We start from the raw sequence: 23,827 nt of genomic DNA on the forward strand, positions 1-23,827 counted from the left end.
TGGCCTAGTGGCAAGAGTGCTTGCCTCGTATACATGAAGCCCTTGGTTCAATTCTCCAGCACCACATAATACAGAAAATGGCCAGAAGTAGCACTGTGGCTCAAGTGGCAGAGTGCTAGCCTTGAGCAAAAAGAAGCCCGGGATAGTGCTCAGACCCTGAGTCCAAGGCCCAAGACCAGCCCCAAAAAACAAACAAACAAAAAAAGAAAACCCACACATTTTTCCCATACATCTTTTGAAAAGGCAGACTCACTGTGCATGACCAAATCTACTATATCTGATAATGACCTATGGTTGTTCTGGGCCCCCAGTGTGTTCTGTGTAACAGCATTTAGACTGGGCTTATGTATTATGTTTAAGGAACATTCTGAATAACCATTTTCATATTCTGAAATATTTTAAAGGTTAGACTACATAACAAAAACATATATAGGTAGCATCTGATCTATGTAAAGATAAATTCACCTCAGTGTCATACCTTAGGGCTAAAGCATTAGTTCCAAGGTCAAAGTCAAAAATAACTTTAGTAAATGGAATCTCATTTTCACCATCATTGTGGTACATTTATTCAAGATATTTGAGGCAGTAGGAAACCCCAGGAATATTATAGTGAAGGGGAGTTGTCATACAAACAACCCAAGAAAACTTCATAATGCAGGTCATGTTTGTCTATTTTTAAATTAAGAGAAAGCTAAATTTCCAATGAATTCATCACAAGGCTTTTGGCTCTACAAATTACGTGAAGGCAGCCTATCAGCACTAGTTGTCCTCACTGTTATAATTTCTTCTTTCTCCACTTACCTGTCAACAACACAGGGACCACTCACTTCACTTGGTTTGGTATGAATGTGGAGCCTGCAGTGGGGGCAGAAGTAGGACAGTGTAACATACATTTTGCCACCAAAGGAGTCAAGAGCACACACTGAGCTGGGCGCCAGTGACTCAAGCCTATAATTCCAGCTACTAAGGAAGCTGAGACACAAGGATCACTGTTTGTTTGAAGCCAGGAAAGTCCAGCAAAATATCAAAATTAGAGCTGTCAGTCAACTGGTAAAGTACCAGCCTTAAGTGAAAAAGCTAAGGGACAGCACCCAGGCTCTGAGTTCAAGTCCCAGTAGTGGCACCAAAAAAAAAGAAAAGAAAAGAAAGAGCACACTGTCTTTTCAATGCAGGCATTCTTTTCCTGAGGCATCTCCATATAATGAACTAGAGCTTAACAGATCCTTCTACAGAATAACAAGAAAAGCATGTCACCACCCACTGTGATGGCCTTTCTATTTACAAGGTTTACTAAGGAGAAACTCATTTTGCTCCTGTGTGGTGTGATATGATGCTCATTCATCTGCACCTCTTGCATGATAACACCTTTATCACTTATTATATTCATATGTATATAAACACACACACATATATATGTTAGTCCTATTATTTTCTATTCTATGCATCTTTTTGTTTGTTCTGGGAACCACAGTATTTTTATTATTGGCTCTTGAGTACAAGCCAAGTACTAGTAAAAAAGAGTATTTTCTAAAGAATTTCAAGTTCACTACAATTTGGTATGTGCATCTATAAATGTACATATGTAGGTATTTGAATAGACATTTAAACAATTGGATACATATTATAACTACCCTATGTCTAAAATTTCTAAGTAAGTCTATTTCAAGATGATCATAACACAAAGTCCTGTTCTTAAACTATATTAAGAATTCATATGCAATTTTCTATTAAAACTTAATAAAAGAAAATTCTATCAAATTGGCATCTGCTGTTTAGTCAAAACAAATAATACACTGTTGGTAGGAATGTAAACTGGTACAACCACTGTGGAAAGCAGTTTGGAGATTCCTAAAAAAAATAAAATAAACAGAACTATCCAAGGATTCAGTGATGCATTTATTCCAAAGATTACTAAAGCCATTTGCACAACATATGTATTGCTGCACTATTCATAGACAAGTTATGGAAACAATCTAGATGCCCTTCAATGGACAAATGGATCAAGGGAACATGATACATACAAACTCATACACCCACATGTACACATATGGAACTTTACTATTCCATCCAAAAGAATATTACATCATTTTCAGAGAAATAGATGGACCTGGAAAAAATTATGTTGTGAAGTAAATCAGTCCCTAAGAGACAAAGAATACATGTTTCCTCTAATGTGTGAAGTCAGATAAATATATACATAAACATATACAGGGTCATATGCAAATATACACAATCATATTTACTAAAGTATAGTTTATGCAGCAGAGAATTCCAGTGGTTTAACTGCTTTGACCCAACTAACCTCAGACTAACAAAATGATTATCACAAAAGCCAGAACTTGATGTGTTAGGAAAGGGTGAGGTCAAGAGAAAGTGGGTAGATGAACAAAGCAAAGAGAGAAGGGAGAATGCAGTCATAATATTCAATGTATATGTGTGAAGATGGAACTAGGAAAATTGATGGGGTAAGTGGAGTTGGAAGCAAAAAGGGAGAATGATGAAAGGGGCAACATTTATCAAGAATGCACTGTATCCATAAACTGGTTCAATGAATTAAAACTTTTGTACACCTAAAAATAAGAAACAAATAATTATGTACACAAAAGCTTCCAACTTCTATCTACTGCAAACACCTGTAAAACACTCACATTCCATCACCTTACTTCCAGGCCAACAGTAAGACAAAAAGACCAAGGATCAAAAACTAGACAACTAGATAGCATCAAAATCAAAAAGAAATGAGAACACCAAGGAAATCCAGGAACATCAGGCTCTTCTTTAATGCCAGAGGCCATTCTGTGTACATTGTGCTTGTTGTCCTGCACACAAGCTACTTCCAAAGCAATGTGGCTTTACATGGTGGTCATTACATAGACTGTGAACTCAGGTGGTAATAGTATGCCCGAACTAAATCAAAAGATGGATGCCCTATACAATAAATAAAAGAGCTCATTTTTCTTAACACCTAACTAAAAAGGTCAAGAGATAAAATAATAATAGTGGCTACTAATCTCACCCAAGGTCAATTACTGGAAGAAGAATGCCCATGACAATTTATTGTCCAGGCTACTAGTGCCTTTCCTTAACATCAGTTACATAACCTGTAGAACTTGGAATAGACAATGTAGAATTTTCAACGTAAATAAATCCTTCTCTTTAAAAAGGCATCACAGAAATAAATGATACAAGAATGTTTACATTACAAATGTTATTTAGCTCCATAAAGCCTAAGGCAAACTAATAAAAATAAGAAATATAGACTCCCTCCTATACAAATCAACTCCATAAGAAGTGACTTGAAATCAATTTCAAAATAAAAACTAGAAAACAGGAGATAATAAACAAAGAAGTTATTTCAGATTTTTTTTAAAAAATCACTTCGAGTTAAAAGGTGAGCATTATAAAATGAGATAGGCACAGTATTTTAGAAGACCGGGTAGGATTAAAAACAGGGGATAGGACGTCCTATCTGCCTTAAAGTTGTTCCTTTCTTTTTTTTTTTTGCCAGTCCTGGGGCTTGGACTCAGGGTCTGAGCACTGTCCCTGGCTTCTTTTTGCTCAAGGCTAGCACTCTACCTCTTGAGCCACAGCACCACTTCCAGCTTTTTCAGTTAATGTGGTGCTGAAGAATCGAATCCAGGATTCATGCATTCTAGGCAAGCACTCTACCGCTAAGCCACATTCCCAGCCCTGCTTGTCTTTTTTCTAAACAGAGATTTCTGTTGTAGTCTGTTATAGCTTCTTCACTGTATATGGATGAGGGTAAGATGACACCAGTGCAGATAATTTATAATTTTAGTTGAGTGGTCAGCAGCCCATGGATAGCCACACTTGAATCTGATGCACAGAGCTGATCATCCCTGGAGATACCACTCTTTAAGATGGATGTCCTAACAAGATGAGCTTCCACCCTTAGAAAAGGTGGGAAGTGTGTTCTATGCTTGAATGGATTGGGAAGATAGAGTTAATGACCAGGGGTTGTGAGAGACTAGCTACTACTTGCCAAACTTATGTTCTCATTTTTGAGACAGTTTAACATTACATTTTCTAGCTGTCTTATAGGGTAAATGAAGTTATGTAACTTAGTTTTGACCAATAAAATGCAGATGCAAGTAATAATGTGTGGTCTCCATATCTACCCCTAAAAAAAAAATCTCATATGCAATACTCTTTGGTCTTTCCCTTTCAAGTATATTTTCTTTTTTTTTTTTTTCTTTTTTTGGATCAGTTGTGGGGCTTGAATTCAGGGTCTAGGCACTGTCCCTGAGCTTATTTGCTCACCACTTTGAGCCACAGAGCCACTTCTGGTTTCCTGGTGGCTAATTGGAATTAAGAGTCTGATAGATTTTCATGCCCAGGTTGGCTTCAAACCTCAATCCTTAGATCTCAACCTCTTCAATAGCTAGGATTACTGGTGTGAGCCAACTGGCACCAGGCTTCAAGAGTATATTCTTGGAAGCTATCATAAAGATGGCGGAGCAACATAAAGGAATCTAAGTCCCTAAATTACCATTGTGGGGGGAAAAAAGCTCACAAATCAGAAATATCATTTGAGGTTTATATAAATGAAAAACAAAGCATCTCCACTCCTTTACCTAACATCTATGAATTTAAAATACATACACACACATAATTAAACACCTGCTATATACAAAACACGGAGTTGTCTCATATTACCCTTACTTTCCAGATACTACAGAAGACTACATATATGTGTGTGCCCATCGTGCATGCTAATATGAGGGCATGAACTCAGCCTGGAGTGGAGTGAGTGTTAGTTAGCGTTGAGCAAAAGAGCTCAGGGACAAGCCATCTGTTCAAGGCCCAAAACTGGTACCAAAAATAAAAAATAAAAATAAATGACTCACAACAGTAAAGGTTTGTCTTGTAGGATACCTTTCTCCCTGTATACAAGAATGCAAAGTTTATAACGTGTAGCTGTCTGTCTAACACATGTATATGTGTCATATAACCCTGCTCTTTCTTTTTGAAATGAGTCTCCTAGACTACACATATATACACAGTGTTGGGTTCAAACACAGAACCTCATGTATGCAAGGCAAGTGATCTATCTGTGAGCTACATTACCAGCTCAGAAAATACTATGGTGTTTATAGGATTCCACTATACTCTCAATACTTTTGCTTTAGGCCCAAGACCAGGATTGGAACTCAGAATCGGCTACTTCCACCCACTGACTAGTGTTCTACCAACTGAGCCACACCTCCAACCCCTTTTATTTCTTTACTGTAAAAAATAACATGCTATGATTATTTCTGTCAGGTTTTCATCAACTACTTTTTTTTAACTTCCAGCCCCAAGTGGGGGGTGTCTTTTTTATTTTTTATTGTCAAACTGATGTACAGAGAGGTTACAGTTTCATATGTTAGGCATTGGATACATTTCTTGTACTGTTACCTCCTCACTCATTCCCCCTCCCCCCCTCACCTTCTCCCTCTCCCCCCATGAGTTGTTCAGTTGGTTTACACCAAACAGTTTTTCAAGTATTGCTTTTGTAGTCATTTGTCTTTTTATCCTGTGTCTCTCAATTGTGGTATTCCCTTTCACTTTCCTAGTTCTAATACCAGTATACACAGTTTCCAATGTGCTCAGATAAGATACAGTGATAGTGCAGGTACAACCACAGGAAGGGGATACAATAGGATCATCAACATCTCACCCCAGTAAGAATGTCCTTTATCAAGAAAACTAACAATAATAAATGTTGGAGGGGATGTGGCCAAAAGGGAACCCTACTTCATTGTTGGTGGGAATGTAAACTTGTTCAGCCACTCTGGAAAGCGGTATGGAGATTCCTCAGAAGGCTAAACATAGAACTCCCCTATGACCCAGCAGCCTCACTTTTGGGCATCTACCCAAAAGACCACAAAAAAGAACACACTAAAGCCACCAGCACAACAATGTTTATCGCAGCACAATTTGTCATAGCTAAAATATGGAACCAACCCAGATGCCCCTCAGTAGACGAATGGATCAGGAAAATGTGGTACATATACACAATGGAATTTTATGCCTCTATCAGAAAGAATGACATTGCCCCATTCGTAAGGAAATGGAAGGACTTGGAAAAAATTATACTAAGTGAAGTGAGCCAGACCCAAAGAAACATGGACTCTATGGTCTCCCTCATAGGGAATAATTAGCACAGGTTTAGGCTAGTCACAGCAGAGGATCACAAGAGCCCAATAGCTATGCCCCTATGAATACATAAGATGATGCTAAGTGAAATGAACTCCATGTTATGGAAACGACTGTTATATCACTGTTGTAATTACTTTCAACATGCCATGTGAAACCGTAGCTTCTATTGTTGATGATCCTCTTGTATCCTCATCAACTACTTTTAAACTTAACACTTTAAAAGAGGGAAAAATATCTCCATTGCATTAGAAACAGATATTTGGCAAATCTCTTTTGCAGGATCAGATATCTGAACTACAATGATCTGGGCTAGTTGAAAACTAAAACATGACTCCAAATACAATTTATTGCTTCATTCCTCACAGAATGATAAGAACTACAAATCACCTATTCAAGAACATTGGTGTTTATAAACACCAAAAGCACTCCTCATATGCCAAATTGCCTATTTATTGTTATAAGCTACATCATCAGGTACCTTGAAATTTCTTAATAAAACCAATATGACTTAAATTTCAAAAGATAAAATACTATTCCAAATCATTATTGGCCTTTTATTCATGATGAAAAAGAAAGCCAAACATTCCTTGTGGCTTTAGTGACTTCAACAAACAAACCTAACAAGAACAAAACTAAGTATTTCTAATACATTTCTTAACGTATAATTTATAAAGAAGTCTCTATCTGTGATCCTAATTCACAGCAGGTCCCAAGTGACTTTTAGTCATTGTCACCTGTTAATATCAGAAGTATTCATGTATAAACAAGACATTATACTTACGTAGTAAATAATCATACAACAAAGGCACATGCAACATAATTGAACTCAGTAAGTAGAATGAAAACATTAAAATACTTCAAGCTTCAAAATCATAGATAAAAATCCCAAGTCAAGGAAAATATTAATTTTTGAGTTAAATTTCCTTCAGCCTCCAATATAAATCATCACAACTGGTCAGTATTTATGAAACATCACAGAGCAAAATAATATACTAGTTAATAGTAGTTCATTGCTCTGTTAGGATTTTTAAAAAATCAAATTAAGTCTTCCCATAAAGATGAAGAACTTCCCTCAAATAATAAGAAACAATTAAGATACTTGGCAAGGAGAGGTCTGTATTTAACTGAGTATTTGCAAAGCCACTGGCCAACCTATCATAAACCCAAGACCTACTTGCTTCATTGCAGTCTCTCCAATTTTGTCTGAATGCTTGCGGATGCTCTCCAGGAAGTCTTTGAGATCAGACATAGAAACATCCTTTATTTCTTCCCGTAGCTTGGGGATATTGTCCAACATCACCTTGCAGAATCGATAGTGGCTTACTTGAGGCAGATAAGTATGCTCTAGGTGTTCCAGAGTTTTCAGTGCAGGATAATGTCTACAGGAGGAATTGATCACCATTAGCTGAACTTAGTGATTCTCAGAATCATAGATGTGTGACTCAGAAAAACTTTTACATAAATTTTCACTATAGATTAAGACAAATCTAGTATTTCATTTTTATTTTAAAATATCAATGGAAGAGCCTCGTTATTAAAAATTAACATAAAATTAACATAAAAATTAACAAAATTACATTAAAAGACTATAAAGTATGAACCAAAAAAGGATTTTCCCCCAAGAATGTAAAAAATCCAGAATATGAAAAAATTATATAGTTATATTATTTAAAATTTTATATAATGAATGCAAAAAAATAATCTAAATGTCAAAAAATTCTTACTATAAAATGATATATGGCAGAGAGAAGAGCCTGGCAAATATTTTAAACCCACACCTGATGGAAAATGACTTAACCTAAAGCACCTACTTCCCCCCACCCCCAACAGCCATATCTTAGAACTGTCCTTGCTGCTGACCCCGCTGAACCATCCCTCCCTTTCCCCTTGAGACAATGTACCAGTGGTCTTAGAAGAAAGCCTGAAACCAAAGCCACATCTGATGCTGACACCCCTGACCAACATGGAGGGTGATGAGACCTTGAAACTTCTCACCAACTTCATCTCTATCTCTTCTGACTTTCATCTGCTCACTCTCCAACTTCAATACTTAATTGAAGTTACTAATACTTAAAGAGCCCTAATTGTAAGGGAAGCATACCATTTCCCCTTCAGCCATGCTGAAGGACACCTGGTCACCATTCCCAGGCTTCATTCCCAAATAAAGCCTGTTGGTCTATTGAGTTCACTTTCTGCCCTTTCTTTATCCTAATAACCTCATGACCCAGTTTCCTTACACCATCCCCCAGCCTAAAAGAAAGCAAAATCCTATCCAAACAACCATTTCCAAGGTTCTGAAAACTGACCAATGGAGAGTAAGTCAAGAAATGTTTGTTCATGAAAACCTGCTCGACTCTATAGTATTCTTGCCTAGAGGTACTGCCATCATCCTCCACCACCATCTCTCTCTAAGAATTCTCCTGTGGGCTGGGAATGTGGCTTAGTGGTAGAATGCTTGCCTAGCATACACGAAGCCCTGGGTTCAATTTCTCAGTACCACAAAACAGAAAAGCACAGACATGGCACCGTGGCTCAAATGGTACAGTGCTAGCCATGAGCACAGACAGGCTCAGGGACAGTGCCCAGGTCCTGAGTTCAAGGCCCAGGACCGGCAAAAATAAAAATAATCCCCTTGCTGCTAGTTATTGGTAATAGCTAATCCAGAAAAACAACAGACAACAATGACTGGGAGAGCAAGGGGTGGGAGAGACACATATATATCAATGATACTGGTAGTAAAAGTAGCAAAACTCATTTAAAAAGCAAACATGAAACATGTGACAGCATATGTTGAGACAAGAGAGAGACTAAAGAACCAAGTGGAATTTAACAGGAAAGTTCATAAAAATAAGAGACATTCATACAGAAAGACCTGTTAAGCTCTCTGGAAATCTATAGCTAAGAAACTATGCACACATGTGAGGACACCTCCAATTGCCCCTCACTAACAAGAAGGTACACATAGAGGAGGTTTAACAAAATTTGGCATAAAGTAAAAGTGCAACCAGGCACAGTGGTACACACCTATAACCCCAGCATTCAAGCCAAGTCAGGAGAACATGAGTTAAATGCCAATCTAGGCTACAAAGTAAGTTTGAGGTTCACCTAGACTACATAGTAACCAAGAGGAAAGAGGAGGGAGGGAGGGAGACAGAGAAGAGGGGGCAGAGGAGAGAAGCACAGAGGGGAAGGGGGAAACTGGAGGGAGAAGAAGATGGGAGAGGGACAGAGAGGAAGAGGAGGGAGGGAAGGAAGGAGAAGAAGGGAGAGGGCAAGAAAGAGGGAAGGAGGGGAGGGTGAGGGAGAGAGGAAAAGGAGCCAACGGAAAGAATAGGGGGAGAAAGAGGAGGAAGAGAGAGGTAGGATGGAGAGAAGAAGGGCAAGGGAAGGAGGAAAGAAAGGGGCGGGAAGAGAGTAAGGAAGGAAAGGGAAGAAAAGCAATCAGGCAAACTTGGAAACTGAATTATCAATGTACTCCCTAACCCATGTACAAATCTACTTGCAAAAGAGAAGAAAGCTTAGTGACTCATTTGTTTCAGCCCAAAATCTGATTGTTGATGATTATTCTTTTTTTCCCTTTTTTGGGGGTGGGGGGGGTCATTTTGGGGGTTTGAACTCAGGGCCCGGGCATTGTTTATTAGCTTTTTTGCTCAAGGGTAGTGCTCTACCACTTTGAGTCACAGAGTCACTTCTGGTTTCCTGGTGGTTAATTGGAGATAAGAGTCTCACAAACTTTGCTGCCTGTGCTGGCTTCTAATCACAATCCTCAGATCTCAGCCTTCTGAGTAGCTAGGATTACAGATGTGAGCCACCAGTGCCCAGCCTGATGATTATTCTTGAAATTATAAAAGAAAATACTGAGTTAGCAAAGAGAGAATTCCTTGCTCACCTATCTGCCTTTAAGAAACACCAATGGAGAGGTGACACTGCTCAAAAAGAAATCTACTCAATACCTGAGTCATGTAACTGTAACCCCTCTGTACATCACCTTTACAATAAAAATAAAAAGAAAAAAGAAAAAGAAAAAGAAAGAAAGGCCAAAGGAAGCCTGGAAGGAAATTATAACATGTAGAAAATTCACAGGAGGGAAAAAAAAATGAAGAGCATAAGACAGATGGGTAGACAGACACATAGAAGACAGAATAGATAGATGTGTAGATATAGATATATAGATATGCTAAACATAAAGTATTTAAGAACATTTTATTTTGTTAATGTCTTTTAAAAATAAGATTTTTAAAGCAATGATTACATTGTACTACTGAACTTATATACATAACAGTAGTGGCAAAAAAGAAAAAAAGCAGCTAGGTTAAAACAAAATTACCATACACACCAAATTTTTCTGAATCTAAAAAAAAAACTGGTAAGATGCATTTTATAACACCTTGAGCAACCTCAAAGAAAGTAAACCAAATGTATCACTTAAAAAAATCAACGGGGGCTGGGGATATGGCCTAGTGGCAAGAGTGCTTGCCTCGTATACATGAGGCCCTGGGTTCGATTCCCCAGCACCACATATATAGAAAATGGCCAGAAGTGGCGCTGTGGCTCAAGTGGCAGAGTGCTAGCCTTGAGCAAGAAGAAGCCAGGGACAGTGCTCAGGCCCTGAGTCCAAGCCCCAGGACTGGCCAAAAAAAAAAAAAAAAAAATCAACGGAAAAATTTAAATAGTATACTATAAAATATTTTTAGCACAAAAGAAAGCAGTAAAGGTAGGACAGAAACAATAAGAAATGAAAAACTAGCAAAATCCAACCATACCAGTCAACACATCGGGGTAAATGAACTACACATGCGAATTAAAAGGTGACTAATTCTCCTAAAGAACTTAAAAGGCATAATCCAACTACATCCTGACTATAAGGATAAACTCTAGACTCAAAGATACAAAGAGATTGAAAGTACAAATGGAGGGGCTGGGGATATGGCCTAGTGGCAAGACAGCTTGCCTCCCATACATGAAGCCCTAGGTTCAATTCCCCAGCACCACATATACAGAAAATGGTCAGAAGTGGCGCTGTTGCTTAAGTGGCAGAGTGCTAGCCTTGAGCAAAAAGAAGCCAGGGACAGTGCTCAGGCCCTGAGTCCAAGGCCCAGGACTGGCAAAAAAAAAAAAAAAAAAGTACAAATGGAAGATGATATGCCACAGAAAAAGTAGCCATAAAATAGCTGAAATGGCTACAGTAATATAAGATATAGTAAAGTATTTTAAGACAATGAAAATTTCTGAGAAACAAATAACCCAGAGGGCCATTTTATAATAACAAAAATGATAGTGTTTATTTGATACAGTTTCATAAGCATATGTGGATAAATAGATAAAGCTGACTCAATAATAACAAAACATGTTACTCAGAAAAAAGAATATACAAACAGGAAATAAACTCAAACCTTTATAATGTACATACACTGAACCTAACAGGTTCAATCCTCAGCACCACAGGAAAGAATTTTTATATATATATATTTTTTTTATTATCAAACTGAATTACAGAGAGGTTACAGTTTCATACATAGGAAAGAAATTTTTTAAGAAAAGAAAAGAGCAATATATGAAGAAAATAAAGTAGGGCTGATTATGTAAACAAATATAAATTTTAAAACATATAACAATTTTGCCAAGGCACTGGTGGCTTATGCCAGTAACCCTAGATACTCAGGAGGCTGAGATCTGAAGATCTTGGCTCAAAGCCAATTCATGAGTCATACATCTCCAAATAACTAGCAAAAAGTTCCAAGCTGAGGTGTGGCTCAAGTGGTAGAGTACAAAAAAAGCAGACTGAGAGAAAGAGGCTGAATTTAAGCCATAGTACCAGCAAAATAATAATAATAAATATATATATATATATATATCATCCAAACTGAACAATTTCTTTTTTTAATTGGGTTTAAGTTACTACATATATTTCACAGTATACATTTTAACTTTCACAATGATGAAAATTATCATTCTACTCTACATAGCTTATAAAGTCTATGAACTTTAATAAAAGCATTTCTTCCATTTGGGGTGAAAAGTACATTACTTTCCTTTTGTTTGGTAACATCTGTTCTCTCTTCCACTCTCATTCTTTCCTTCCCATTCCTACCAATGAGTTGCTTAGTTCACTTCATCAGTGTCTGATGTAGCTGATGGTCCCCTCTGCTACATTATTGCTGCTATTATTATTATTATTATTATTATTATTATTATTATTATTTTCACACACTTTCCACTCATTCTGTGTCCTCTTTTCTTTTTACTGTATTTTGGTATCTTGAGACCTTATTTATTTTGCTCTATCTCTTTGGATTTTAATTCTAACATCTGCATATCAGAGAGACCATAAGCCAATTGTCTCTCTGTTCTTGGCTTCTCTAACTCAACATGATTTGTTCTAGTTCCATCCATTCTGCAGCAAATGTCATTTATCCTTTCTAATGGTAGTGTAAATTTCCATTGGATATAGGTACCACATTTTTTTAATCCATTCATCTGTAGTGGGGCATCTGGGTTGCTACCATATCTTGGCTATTGTGAACAGTACAGCAATGAACATGAAGGTGCAGGTGTCCTGTCATATCCTGGTATGGCTGGGTCGCAGGGTATGCCTATGTTCAGTTTTTGAGGAACCTCCAGACTGCTTTCCAGAGTGGTTGTACTAGTAGTTTACATTCCCACCAGCAGTGCAGTAGGGTTCCTCTTTCTCCACCTAACCACCAGCATTTGATGTTGTTTGAAATTAGATACAGGCCATTCTTACTGGGGTAAGATGGATATCTCAGTGTTATTTTTATTTGCATTTCCTTTATGGCCAGGGATGGTAAGCATTTCCTCATGTATTTCTTTGCTGTTTTTATTTCTTCTGACAAGTGTCTATTTAGTTCCTTTGCCCATTTCAGTGATTGGTTTATTAGGTTTGGAAGGGGTTAGTTTCTTGAGCTCCCTGTATATGATTGATATTAGTAAGCCTTTGTGTTGCCTTGCTGGTAAGTATCTTTTCCCAATTGGTTGGCTATCTTTCTAGTTTAGTAGCAATGTCTTTAGCTAAATGTCTTAGCAGAAACTTTTTATTTTAATATAGTCCCATTTGTCTAGTCTCTCTCCAACTGTTGAGCCCCTGGAACCCTGTTCAGGAAGTTCTTGCCTGTGCCTATAAATTCTAGTGTCTCTTCTACTCTTACCTGCAATAATTTCAGAGTTTCAGGTCTGACATTGAGGTCTTTAATTCATTTTGAGTTGATCTTAGCGCTTGGTGACAAGCTGATGAATGACTTCTTAAATGGTAATTTGCATTGCTGTTAGCTGTTCCATTAATTAGGAATTCACAGTTTGCTGATAAACAAGTTTTCAACAAAGAACTTTAGCAAAAGCAATTATTCTAAGTAACTGCCATTAAACAAATGGTGTACTATAGATAGATAGATAGATAGATAGATAGATAGATAGATATAGACAGACAAGCTTCTTGGTTTATAAGGTTCCTTATATTAGCAAATAAAACAAACTAATATAGATGCCTAATAACCAGTAATTGATAGATACATTATAATATAACCATGACTAATGATCACACAACTGCAATCCAGGCACTGAGGTTAAGGCATGAGAATCAAGAATTTATCACTCTGCCTAAGCTATATGAGATCCCCATGTCAAACAACGAAATAATGAAACAGCAAAATGTTTGTAATGTCAGATGAACATAATTTTTTTTGGCTAATCCTAGGGCTTGAACTCAGGGACTGTATGCTGTCCTTAAGCTTTTCTGCTCAAGACTACCATTCTACCACTTAATAGACAGTTCTATTTCTGGCTTTTTGGAGTCTCACAGGCTTTCCTGCCCAGGCTAGCTTCAAACCACACTCCTCAGATCTCTCTCTCCTGAGTCTGGCATGAGCCACAGCTGCCTCTCAAAAGTTACTTTTAAAAAAACAGTGAGCAAATAGAGTCATTGTATTCCATATATATTATGTAAAAAAAATTAACTATGAAACCTGAGGGTAGAGACAGAAGGGGGGGAAATGGGGAAGATCGACGGAAGGGGATAACACTGATCAAGAAGCACTGTTCTGGGCTGGGGATATAGCCTAGTGGCAAGAGTGCCTGCCTCGGATACACGAGGCCCTAGGTTCGATTCCCCAGCACCACATATACAGAAAACGGCCAGAAGCGGCGCTGTGGCTCAAGTGGCAGAGTGCTAGCCTTGAACGGGAAGAAGCCAGGGACAGTGCTCAGGCCCTGAGTCCAAGGCCCAGGACTGGCAAAAAAAAAAAAAAAAAAAAAAAAAAAAAGAAGCACTGTTCTCATAACCTCACTAATGTAACTGTAATCCCTTTGTCCAACTACTTAATAAATTTTAAAAAATAAATCAAGGGAAAAGACAAGAGAGAATGACAAAGGAGGTAAGATTGATTAGAATACATTGCCTACAATTGTGGAAATGTCCCAATGAAATGCTCCTACTAAACAACTAATATATGCTATTTTCAAAAAATAAATATCACTTTCTGCCTTTTGACTAAGATCAAGGATGGTATTTGTTCTTATTAGTTTCTCATTTCACACCTTATCTAAGAACAATACATCAAATGGGTTTTCAGAGCAGAGAAATGAAATGGGAACTTGCTCCATCAACTCCACACAGAAGCCTGGTGGGCAGCAACTACAGTAATGGTTCACCAACTGAAGAAATAAAAATGATCTTACAAATATAACTGTAACATCTGACATTTCTAGAAATTATAAATAGGTATATAAGAATAAATGATGCATGTATATGAGTATCACGAAGTGTATACAAAAGCACAGAATAACTAAAAAAACACACAAATGGTAAGCTTTTTTTCTTTAGACAGAAACATTATGAGTGATAATTTTATTCTTTATGCTTTTCAAGTTTTTTTTTGTACCAGAGTTTGAATTCAAAGCATTGCAATTGCTCAGCTTCCTTGCTCAGATGACAGTATACCAATTGAGCCACATCTCCAAGACTGTTTTCCTGGTGTGTTTTGGAGATTCAGTCTGAAGGATTTTTCTCCCAGATCTCAACCTCCTATGTCGCGAAAATTATGGGTGTGAGCCACAGGCAACCAGTTTTCTTCTTCATGCTTTTAATTTTCTAATTTCCACATTCACATGATATACTTGGTAAAACTTAGTTCTATCTCTATAAATTAAACAGACTTGTAGGTCTATTTTATACTCAAAGAATAATTTTCATAGCAGATATTTAAATGCTTCTTGCTCCAATACTCCTAGTGACACAAACACTAAACACTAGAGACTTTTTTTTTAATGTCTACTCTCATGTGTTCCAAGAATCAAAATCTTATTCCAAATTCATGGAGAGAAGAAAGGCTTATTTCTCCTAAATTTAGTAATGAAAGCACAAATATAGTTAAAACTAAAATCGATGTTTGTATTAAAATTTTACAGGCTCAAAAACAGTACAATTCACATGGTTCAGTGTAAACACGATGGTGTTTATACCCAAATTAGATACAAAGAGTTATGTATAATAATATGCAATTCCTCTAGAGAGAAACTTTAGGATGGATAGAAAGCCAGAAATTAAGCCAAAAAGATAAACACATTTGGGGGTTTAGTTATATTTTTGAACATTGTTTACACAATGAGAAAAATCTAAGGATATTGCCTGCAGAAACAGGCACGGGCTCTGATGAGACACATGGCTCATGCGGAAAACATCTGGTCTGTCAAAGAGATCTACATTTTTCAAAGCTAATTAGTACAAAATTCAGTGATTCCTGGCAACAGAGAAAATCACCTATTTCCCCATTATCCCTTCGCTCCTAGCATGCTCATGTTCATACTATAACATCAATTACATTATTCAAACTTTGGCTGGACTTCACTATCACTGACAGATAAACAATAACAGTCAATTAAACACCTAAATAACAGGTACCAAAATAAAAATGGTATTTCCTGTGGCCATGGAAATTCCAAACCAGATTTTTGACATATTGTTTGATGATCTCCAAACATTACTGAAACTAAGTCAAAAGCCAAATTCCTCATGTATATGTGTGTTCACTCTCTCCTCTCCCCTATAGCAGGCTCCTTAATAGAAATATAAGCAGAAATGAAGGAAATACAAAGCATGAAACAAAAAGAGAGCAAGAAAACATGTATGGATACCAAACCTGGATAATTAAAATTCCAATAACCTAGACATGGTTGAATGCTATCAAGAGAAGAACACTGATTCCACACAAATAAAATACAGTTCTTTTTTCCCATTCCATCACAATGATTTCTTCAACTCTAGTAAGAGGTCCTTGAAGGCAAATCACAACTACCTATAAGTATTTTTTCAATTCAGATATGACAAAATTGTGAAATATAAGCCTTTAACACAGGAAAGTATGAGTTGCTTTCCTAATCAAAGAGCATCATTAACAAATAGTTAATACCTTTTATGTACTTGAGAAAAATGTTCAGATATCTTTCCTTACTAAGACCCTGGAGTACAAGCAGCTAAAAAGAAAAAGAAAACTAGGCTTGCAGCCATGAAGGCACAAGAGATAGACATGACCTCCTAACTTTAGAAACAAGTAGATGCTGACTAAAATATATAAAACAACTGTCACTAAACATCGGACAACAGAAAATGGTGAACGTGATGAGAGATAGAGAGAGAGAGAGAGAGAGAGAGAGAGAGAGAGAGAGAGAGAGAGAACAAATGAAACTGGATTTAAAACAAAACCAAACGACTCACTGACCAAAAAAAAAAAAAGGTATTATAGTAGTTTAAGATGGTTTTGGCAACTTGAAGGAAACAATGTGGGGGGGTGGGGCATAAAACCCTGCAAAAATCTGCAAAGGAGTTTCCTTGAGCCTTTGCAGAGAACTATGCCAGGGGGAAAAGTGAGCTGTCTAATGGATAGACAAAAAGGAAGAAAGGAAAGGAAAGAGAAAAACTGACTGAGAGAGGCAAGGTTAACACAGGAGCTCAGACAAGGCAGAGAAAGAAACATCATGACTGTTAGCCAAAGTAAAGAGTTCTTGGGAACTGCTAAATTATTCATAGCAGATTACAGAAGGATTCTTTTTTTTTTTTTTTTTTTTTTTTTTTTTGCCAGTCCAGGGGCTTGAACTCAGGGCCTGGGCACTGTCCCTAAGCTTCATCTTGCTCAAGGCTAGCACTCTACCACTTGAGCCACAGTGCCACTTCTGGCTTTTTCTGATTACATGGTACTGAGGAATCGAACCCAGGGCTTCATACATGCTAGGCAAGCACTCTACCACTCTAGCCACATTCCTAGCCCTGGGATTAAGTCTTATTCAGTAAAACTGACTGCCCTAGGAAAGAAGGTGGGCCTTGCAAAATTTAAAATAGGGGATCTGAAGTTATCAAATGAACTGCAAACAACTATTAACCAAAATAAAGCACCACCTCTAACTGCACAATGCTCTAGGCAAAGGGTGGAAACACTGACTTTCTTTTGAAGTAACACTGAAAAAAGGTATAACAGATTCCTCTGGAAGAAACACTACAAAGGAGAAGACTCTTCAGAATTGAACCCTGACCTTGCCCTGTGTGATGGTTAGTCTTATTTGTCAACTTGGGTACTCAGACTTTATGTCAAACATTTTTCTAGATGTTTCTATGGAAGTATATTTTACTCAAGAGTAACACTTAAGTGAGTCATTGTGGCTCAGGCCTGTAATCCTAGCTATTGAGAATGTTGAGATCTGAGGATTGTGATTCAAAGCCATCTGAGGCAGAGAAGTCTGTGAGACTCATATGTCCAATCAGCCGCCAAAAAGCTTAAATAGTAGAGCACCAACTTTGAGCTAAAAAGCCATCCAAGAGCTCAAGGCTCTACCAACTACTTGCAGAAGAAAAAAAATTAACACTTAAATCAATAGACTGTGAGTAAAGACTACTTAATAATAATGTTGATGGCTATCACCAATCACACCTGAAGACAGTTTTAAACCCCATGCTCACCCCATCCCACCTCAGAGTAGGAAGAGGGAATTCTGCCAGGAAACCAACAGCTTGTAGAGTCAAGGTGTGATACTGACTCTAGTTTGTCTGCCTACTTGTATATTTTAGACTTGTGGACCTCCCTAATTGTGCAAGCCAGTTCCTTAAAATAAGTACTTCCACAGAGAGATAAATACACATACACACCGTATCTTCTTGGGTGGTTTGGGAGGGGGGTTGTTTGTTTTTGGTCAGTTGTGGGGCTTGATCTCTGGGCCTGGGCACTATCCCCGAGCTCTTCAGCCCAAGGCTTGCATTCTACTATTTGAGCAACAGTGCCACTGTGGTTTTCTGGTGGTTAATTGGAGATAAGAGTCTTACTGGCAGAGACTTTCCCGCCCAGGCTGGCTTTGAACCTCAATCCTTAGATCTCAACCTCCTCAGTAGTAGGATTACAGGTGTGAGTTACCAGTACCCAACTTGGATGGTTTTTTTAAAAAACATTTTTATTGGGCTGGGGATATGGCCTAGTGGCAAGAGTGCCTGCCTCATATACATGAGGCCCTGGGTTCGATTCCTCAGCACCACATATACAGAAAATGGCCAGAAGTGGCGCTGTGGCTCAAGTGGCAGAGTGCTAGCCTTGAGCAAAAAAAAGAAGCCAGGGACAGTGCTCAGGCCCTGAGTCCAAGCCCCAGGACTGGCCAAAAAAAAAAAAAAAAAAAAACATTTTTATTGGCATATATTAGCTTCATTGTGATATTTCCACACATGCATACAACATACTCTGATCAACTGATCCTAATACTCTCCCTTATCTTTCTCTTCTTTTTTTTTTTAAATCGGCTTATAACAGCCTTTCCTTACTTCTTAATGGTATGTTAATAGATTTCATTGTTATCTTTCCATATATGTATATGAAGTTCTTGGCTGGTTTTTAGAGAATCCTGACTAATAACACTCCTGCACAAAGCCAGAATTATTTTTTCTGTAAGAACACTAAATTACATCATGTCTCCCAAATCAATTATCAGTAAAGAATGCTATGTTTTTCCCCCTAAAATACTGGGTCTTTGGGCTGGGATGTAGCTCAGTGGCAAAGCGCTTGCCTAGCAAGTGCAATGTCCTGGGTTCTATCACCAGTACCAAGAAAGAAAAGACAAAAAAAAAAAAATAGTTAAAAAATATCGGGTCTTCTAAAAAATCACTGTAACTGGTTTTGGTGCCAGGGTATTATATATACATGTACTGGAACTAGGGAAGGGGAGAGGAATATCAAAATGGAGAGACAAAGAATAAAAGACAAACCAATGCAACAGCAATACTTACAAAACTATATGCTGTAAACAAACTGTACAACCCATGGGAGGAGGAAAATGGGAATGGGGGAAGTGGGGGAAAACTGAGGGAGGAGGTAACAAGTTGGACAAGAAATGTACACAATGTCTTACGTATGAAACTGTAACCCCTCTGCACATCACTTTGACAAGAAAGAAATTTTTTAAAAATCAAACTATAAATATTATTTTTATTAAATACCACAGTAGACCACTAATGAAAGTAAGTCTAGACAGCTACAGACTAGAGAAGATGTTCTTAAAAATATTCTAATTAACAGGAATTTTAAATAAAAACTATGCAACAACAAAAAAAATCTTACCTTTTTGTTTTCATCTGTTCCCTCAACTTGCTGTACATCTCTAGGACTTGAAAGAAAGAAAAGAACATACAGACATTATTTAGAGAAGGTGAAAGACTAATTAAAGCTAAAGGTATTATGACAAGAGCCCTATTCCATTTCCAGTTGCTCACCTGGAAGACACAGCATTAATTTATCAACAGTGGCAGAAATATTTCTCTGTTGTAGTCGACACTGCTTCAGCTCTTCCATCGCTATTACCAGCTTGGCAAGAGGGAAAAAAACTGAATTATGCCAACAGCTGTAAATAAAAAGCTTTCAGTCACATTTTTCCACATTGTGTTCAATTTATCAGAAAATCCCAGACAGTTTCATAGTAAGACCTGCGAAGGAGACTAAGGAACTGCCTTTCCCAGCCAGTAAAATATTCCTGCCCAGTTTCCCACTTCCTACCAAGGTACAGACTCTGCTAGTAGGTAAAATGATATCCTAAAATACAGAAGCTATCTGGAGAAAACATTTTGCATGTTTTCTCCAAATCCTAGTCAAACTCCTTATGATTTATGGGTTCCCCAGTCTTCTGTGAAGATCTCATATTTCTTGCATCAGTGAGCTTCAAAAACACATGAAAATGATCTTCTACTAGGGTATTATAGAAACACACACACACACCTAGAAGATGTAGTTTTTCTAACAGATCTAGCTTAGAGAAGAATAAGTCACTTTTTTCTTCTCATAGTTCCAATTTTAAAGGATTCTACCTGAAGTCTTTCACAATATAACTAGTAGAAACCATACTCTGATTTGGAATATGTGATACCAAAAGGCAAAAGTTACATAACCTCTTACAGTATTTTTCCCAAAACTGTATCTAAAAATGTTATCTAATTAGATATCATTCAAAAAAGAACAGAAGGGGCTGGGAATATGGCCTAGTGGCAAGAGTGCTTGCCTCCTACATATGAAGCTCTCGGTTCGATTCCCCAGCACCACATATATGGAAAACGGCCAGAAGGGGCGCTGTGGCTCAGGTGGCAGAGTGCTAGCCTTGAGCGGGAAGAAGCCAGGGAAGGTGCTCAGGCCCTGAGTCCAAGGCCCAGGACTGGCCAAAAAAAAAGAAAAAAAAAAGAATAGAAGAAAATGGAAATGTATGATACAGAAAAAAGTAGTAGACTATGAACCAGAAAATTTGGAGTTTAGTCCCAGCTTTGTAGATTACTATGTTAGCTTTAGTAATATCTCTTGTTCCAGTTTCCTCATCAATAAAGTAGTCATAGTACTTTTATCCTAAGTTGGTCATTTCTTAGTTCTAAGGATTAAGTAAGTGAACAAATGGATAAAAAAAAACATTACAAACTGCTAAAGGTTTAAATGATAAGCACATCAATTAATAAAATCAGCGATTCATTCTTCAACAAGTATTTGTTATGCATCATTATGTGTCAGTCACATAGGAAGATGAAAAGCATACCCAAATGAATAAACAAACTGAACTTCCTAACTCTATGGGTGCTTAATATCTAATGGAAGGACCCAGACTTAAAAAACAACAACAACAACAACAACAACAAAAAAATAACCCTGCATAAGTAAAACATGTATCAAGACTATATGATAGTAGGTACAATGGAGAAAAACAGTAGGAAGAAGTAAAACAAAAACAGGAAATAAGAGTGACATTATCATTTCAAATAAAGTGGTTTGAGGTTTCATTAAGAAGATAATATTGAAGGAAAGATTTCAAGTAGGTTAACTATTTGAGGAACAAACATCCAAATCAGGGAGATGGGCAATGGCCATATTATGACTATTAGATGATTCTGAAACACAGCTAAGGCAAACTACATCTTCTCTCTTTACACTTTGAAATGGCTGTTTCTTTTAATTTAAATAAACATTACAAGAAGTAACAATAACATCCTAGTGCTTCCAACATACGAATGAAGAACAGTCATCCAAATGAAGAACAGAAAAGATTTTTTTCAAAAGGTAAATTGATCTTACTTCCTTTCCCTCATGCTGTAGTTTTCTATTAGTATCCGTCACTTGGTTCTGTGGAGAGAAGACAATTGAAACTCATTAAAAAAAAAATTTAGAAAATATTTGAGTAAATATCAAGATCAATATGCAAAGACAGGTTAAGTAGCTGCTACTTTCAGGATTCTACCACACACTGCTCTGGTTTGTTTTGTTTTTGTTGCCAGTCCTGGGGCGTGGACTCAGGGCCTGAGTACTATCCTTGGCTTCGTTTTGCTCAAAGCTAGCACTCTACCTCTTGAGCCACAGCACCACTTCCAGCTTTTTTCTATATATGTGGTGCTGAGGAATCGAACCCAGGGCTTCATATATACGAGGCAAGCACTTTACCACTAGACCATATTCCCAGTCCCCCCCTCCACACACACACACTGCTCTGCTCCATGGCATTCTCTTAAGTTTTAAACTTCTACTGGATATTTGACCTTCTGGGTAACGTTAAGAAAAAAAATCATTATGTTTAGTTTGGAACATTCCAACCTAAGATACTACAATGACCAATGATGACACTTTGAGAAGAATGAAGGGAGAAACAGAGAGACAGAGACAGAGACAGAGAATTGAAAAAATAATCCATACAGAGCTGTCTAGAAAGAACAAATTTTATCATGGACACATCTCACTTTACCAATGCATTCCTGAAATGGTCAGATAGGAGTTCCACTTTTTAAGTGTTCACTCTGCTTACTACCCTAATTTTAGAAACTGTTTAGAAACTTCCTGACCATTCATTTTTAACAGCTCCCAATATTTCCATAGTTCCATTAATTTTGCCACCAAAGTTAAAAATCTATGAATTAGCCTCTAAATGATAGTTCATATTCAAAGGCACAAGGACACAAATTTAACAGCATCTACTTTTGATGTCTCCACTGATGCAAATTAAGTACATAGAACAGTAGTTTCTTCATCTATCACCTGAGACACTACCAATACATAAGCAATATTAACCTCCCAAACTTTTGTAGTAGAGGCAGTCTAGTCTTCAACTAATAATAGCTACTCTTTATATTTTTACTGCATTCCCCAGCTAAGCCCAGTATTTCCTATGATGTCCTTTAGAGTAGCAAGAAATGTTTGCTGATGTTATTAACATGTGTGCAGACATACACAGTATAATATGCACTATAAATATCCAACAAAGGCTATCATATGGGGTGTTTTCCAGAGTTATTTAACTTAACACCTTTCATTCAAAATCATCTCAAGAAGCTAGTTTTTCAGAAAAGATATTTTCTTAAAATGTTGCTCTAACTACCTAGACTCCATTTTCAGAAACTACCACAGGCATGACTACTTTCAAAGAAAAAAATGAAATCTGACCTCCTCCAGAAAGCCTTTATAAAGTATCAGAAAGAAAAGCAAGAAACACTCATATTACCTCTTTATTATTTACTTAATAATGCCATATGTGAAACACTTTGTTGTTTTATTGGACTGCAGGCTCAATAAGAATTAAGAGTGTGATGTAGCTGCCCAAAACTCAGATCTAAGGCATTAATAGAAGCATTTTCTTTAAAAAGAGGTCAGCAATCTGTACCCATAAAAGGTTAGATAGTACACATTTTAGATTTTACAGGCCACACAGTCTCTGCTGTAACTATTCAACACTGCCACTACAGCAATAATAACAGTATGTAAAATAGTAGGTATAGCTGTGTCCCAATAAAACTTTATTTGCAAAAAATAGAAAGCGAGATGGATTTGACCTGCAAGACAGTTTGGGTGCCAAGACCCAACTGTGACAATTATATTCAGATGTCATGGTTCACAAAGGCTACTGACAAGCTGAAGCATGATTAGATGAGAATAGATTTGAGGAAAAAGCCAAAGGTAAACCACATGAAAAAGAAGGTGAGAGGGATTTTTAGTGCAATGAGGGAAAAAAACTCAGCTTGAAACTCTATATACTATACCTAACTTATCAAAACAATGGCTGCCCTCAAATATCTTGAGGAAGCACAAGAAAGGTAAGTCTCTAAAGGTGAAGCTTATTATTCAAACCAATAAGTGGCTATAACCAGAAAACACCTCAACATAAGAAAAAA

At 37.3% G+C, this 23,827-nt stretch overlaps 1 protein-coding gene and 1 non-coding gene across 4 annotated transcripts in view; one reads left to right on the forward strand and one right to left on the reverse strand.

Annotated features, from left to right (window-relative positions):
- The window catches only part of Exoc6b (exocyst complex component 6B), a 530,388-nt gene that overhangs the window by 427,888 nt on the left and 78,673 nt on the right, over positions 1 to 23,827 (reverse strand). For 2 of the 3 annotated variants that reach the window (XR_007211870.1, XM_048352734.1), the window contains exons 3-6: positions 21,747 to 21,794; positions 19,916 to 20,006; positions 19,764 to 19,809; positions 7,337 to 7,541 (exon numbers count right to left, since the gene is read on the reverse strand). Coding sequence is in view for 2 of the 3 variants with exons in the window: in XM_048352734.1 (XP_048208691.1) it covers positions 7,337 to 7,541; positions 19,764 to 19,809; positions 19,916 to 20,006; positions 21,747 to 21,794 (390 nt within the window). In the remaining variant the exon portion in view is untranslated. Of the gene's footprint in view, positions 1 to 7,336; positions 7,542 to 19,763; positions 19,810 to 19,915; positions 20,007 to 20,146; positions 20,151 to 21,746; positions 21,795 to 23,827 lie in introns of those variants that run through there. The other variant, XM_048352735.1, reaches the window with a different exon arrangement.
- On the forward strand, positions 14,645 to 14,831 carry LOC125356973. The gene has a single exon (XR_007212008.1). It is a non-coding gene; the product is annotated as a U2 spliceosomal RNA (small nuclear RNA).

This window comes from Perognathus longimembris, chromosome 8, assembly GCF_023159225.1.
Source record: "Perognathus longimembris pacificus isolate PPM17 chromosome 8, ASM2315922v1, whole genome shotgun sequence".
NCBI classification, from domain to species: domain Eukaryota; kingdom Metazoa; phylum Chordata; class Mammalia; order Rodentia; family Heteromyidae; genus Perognathus; species Perognathus longimembris.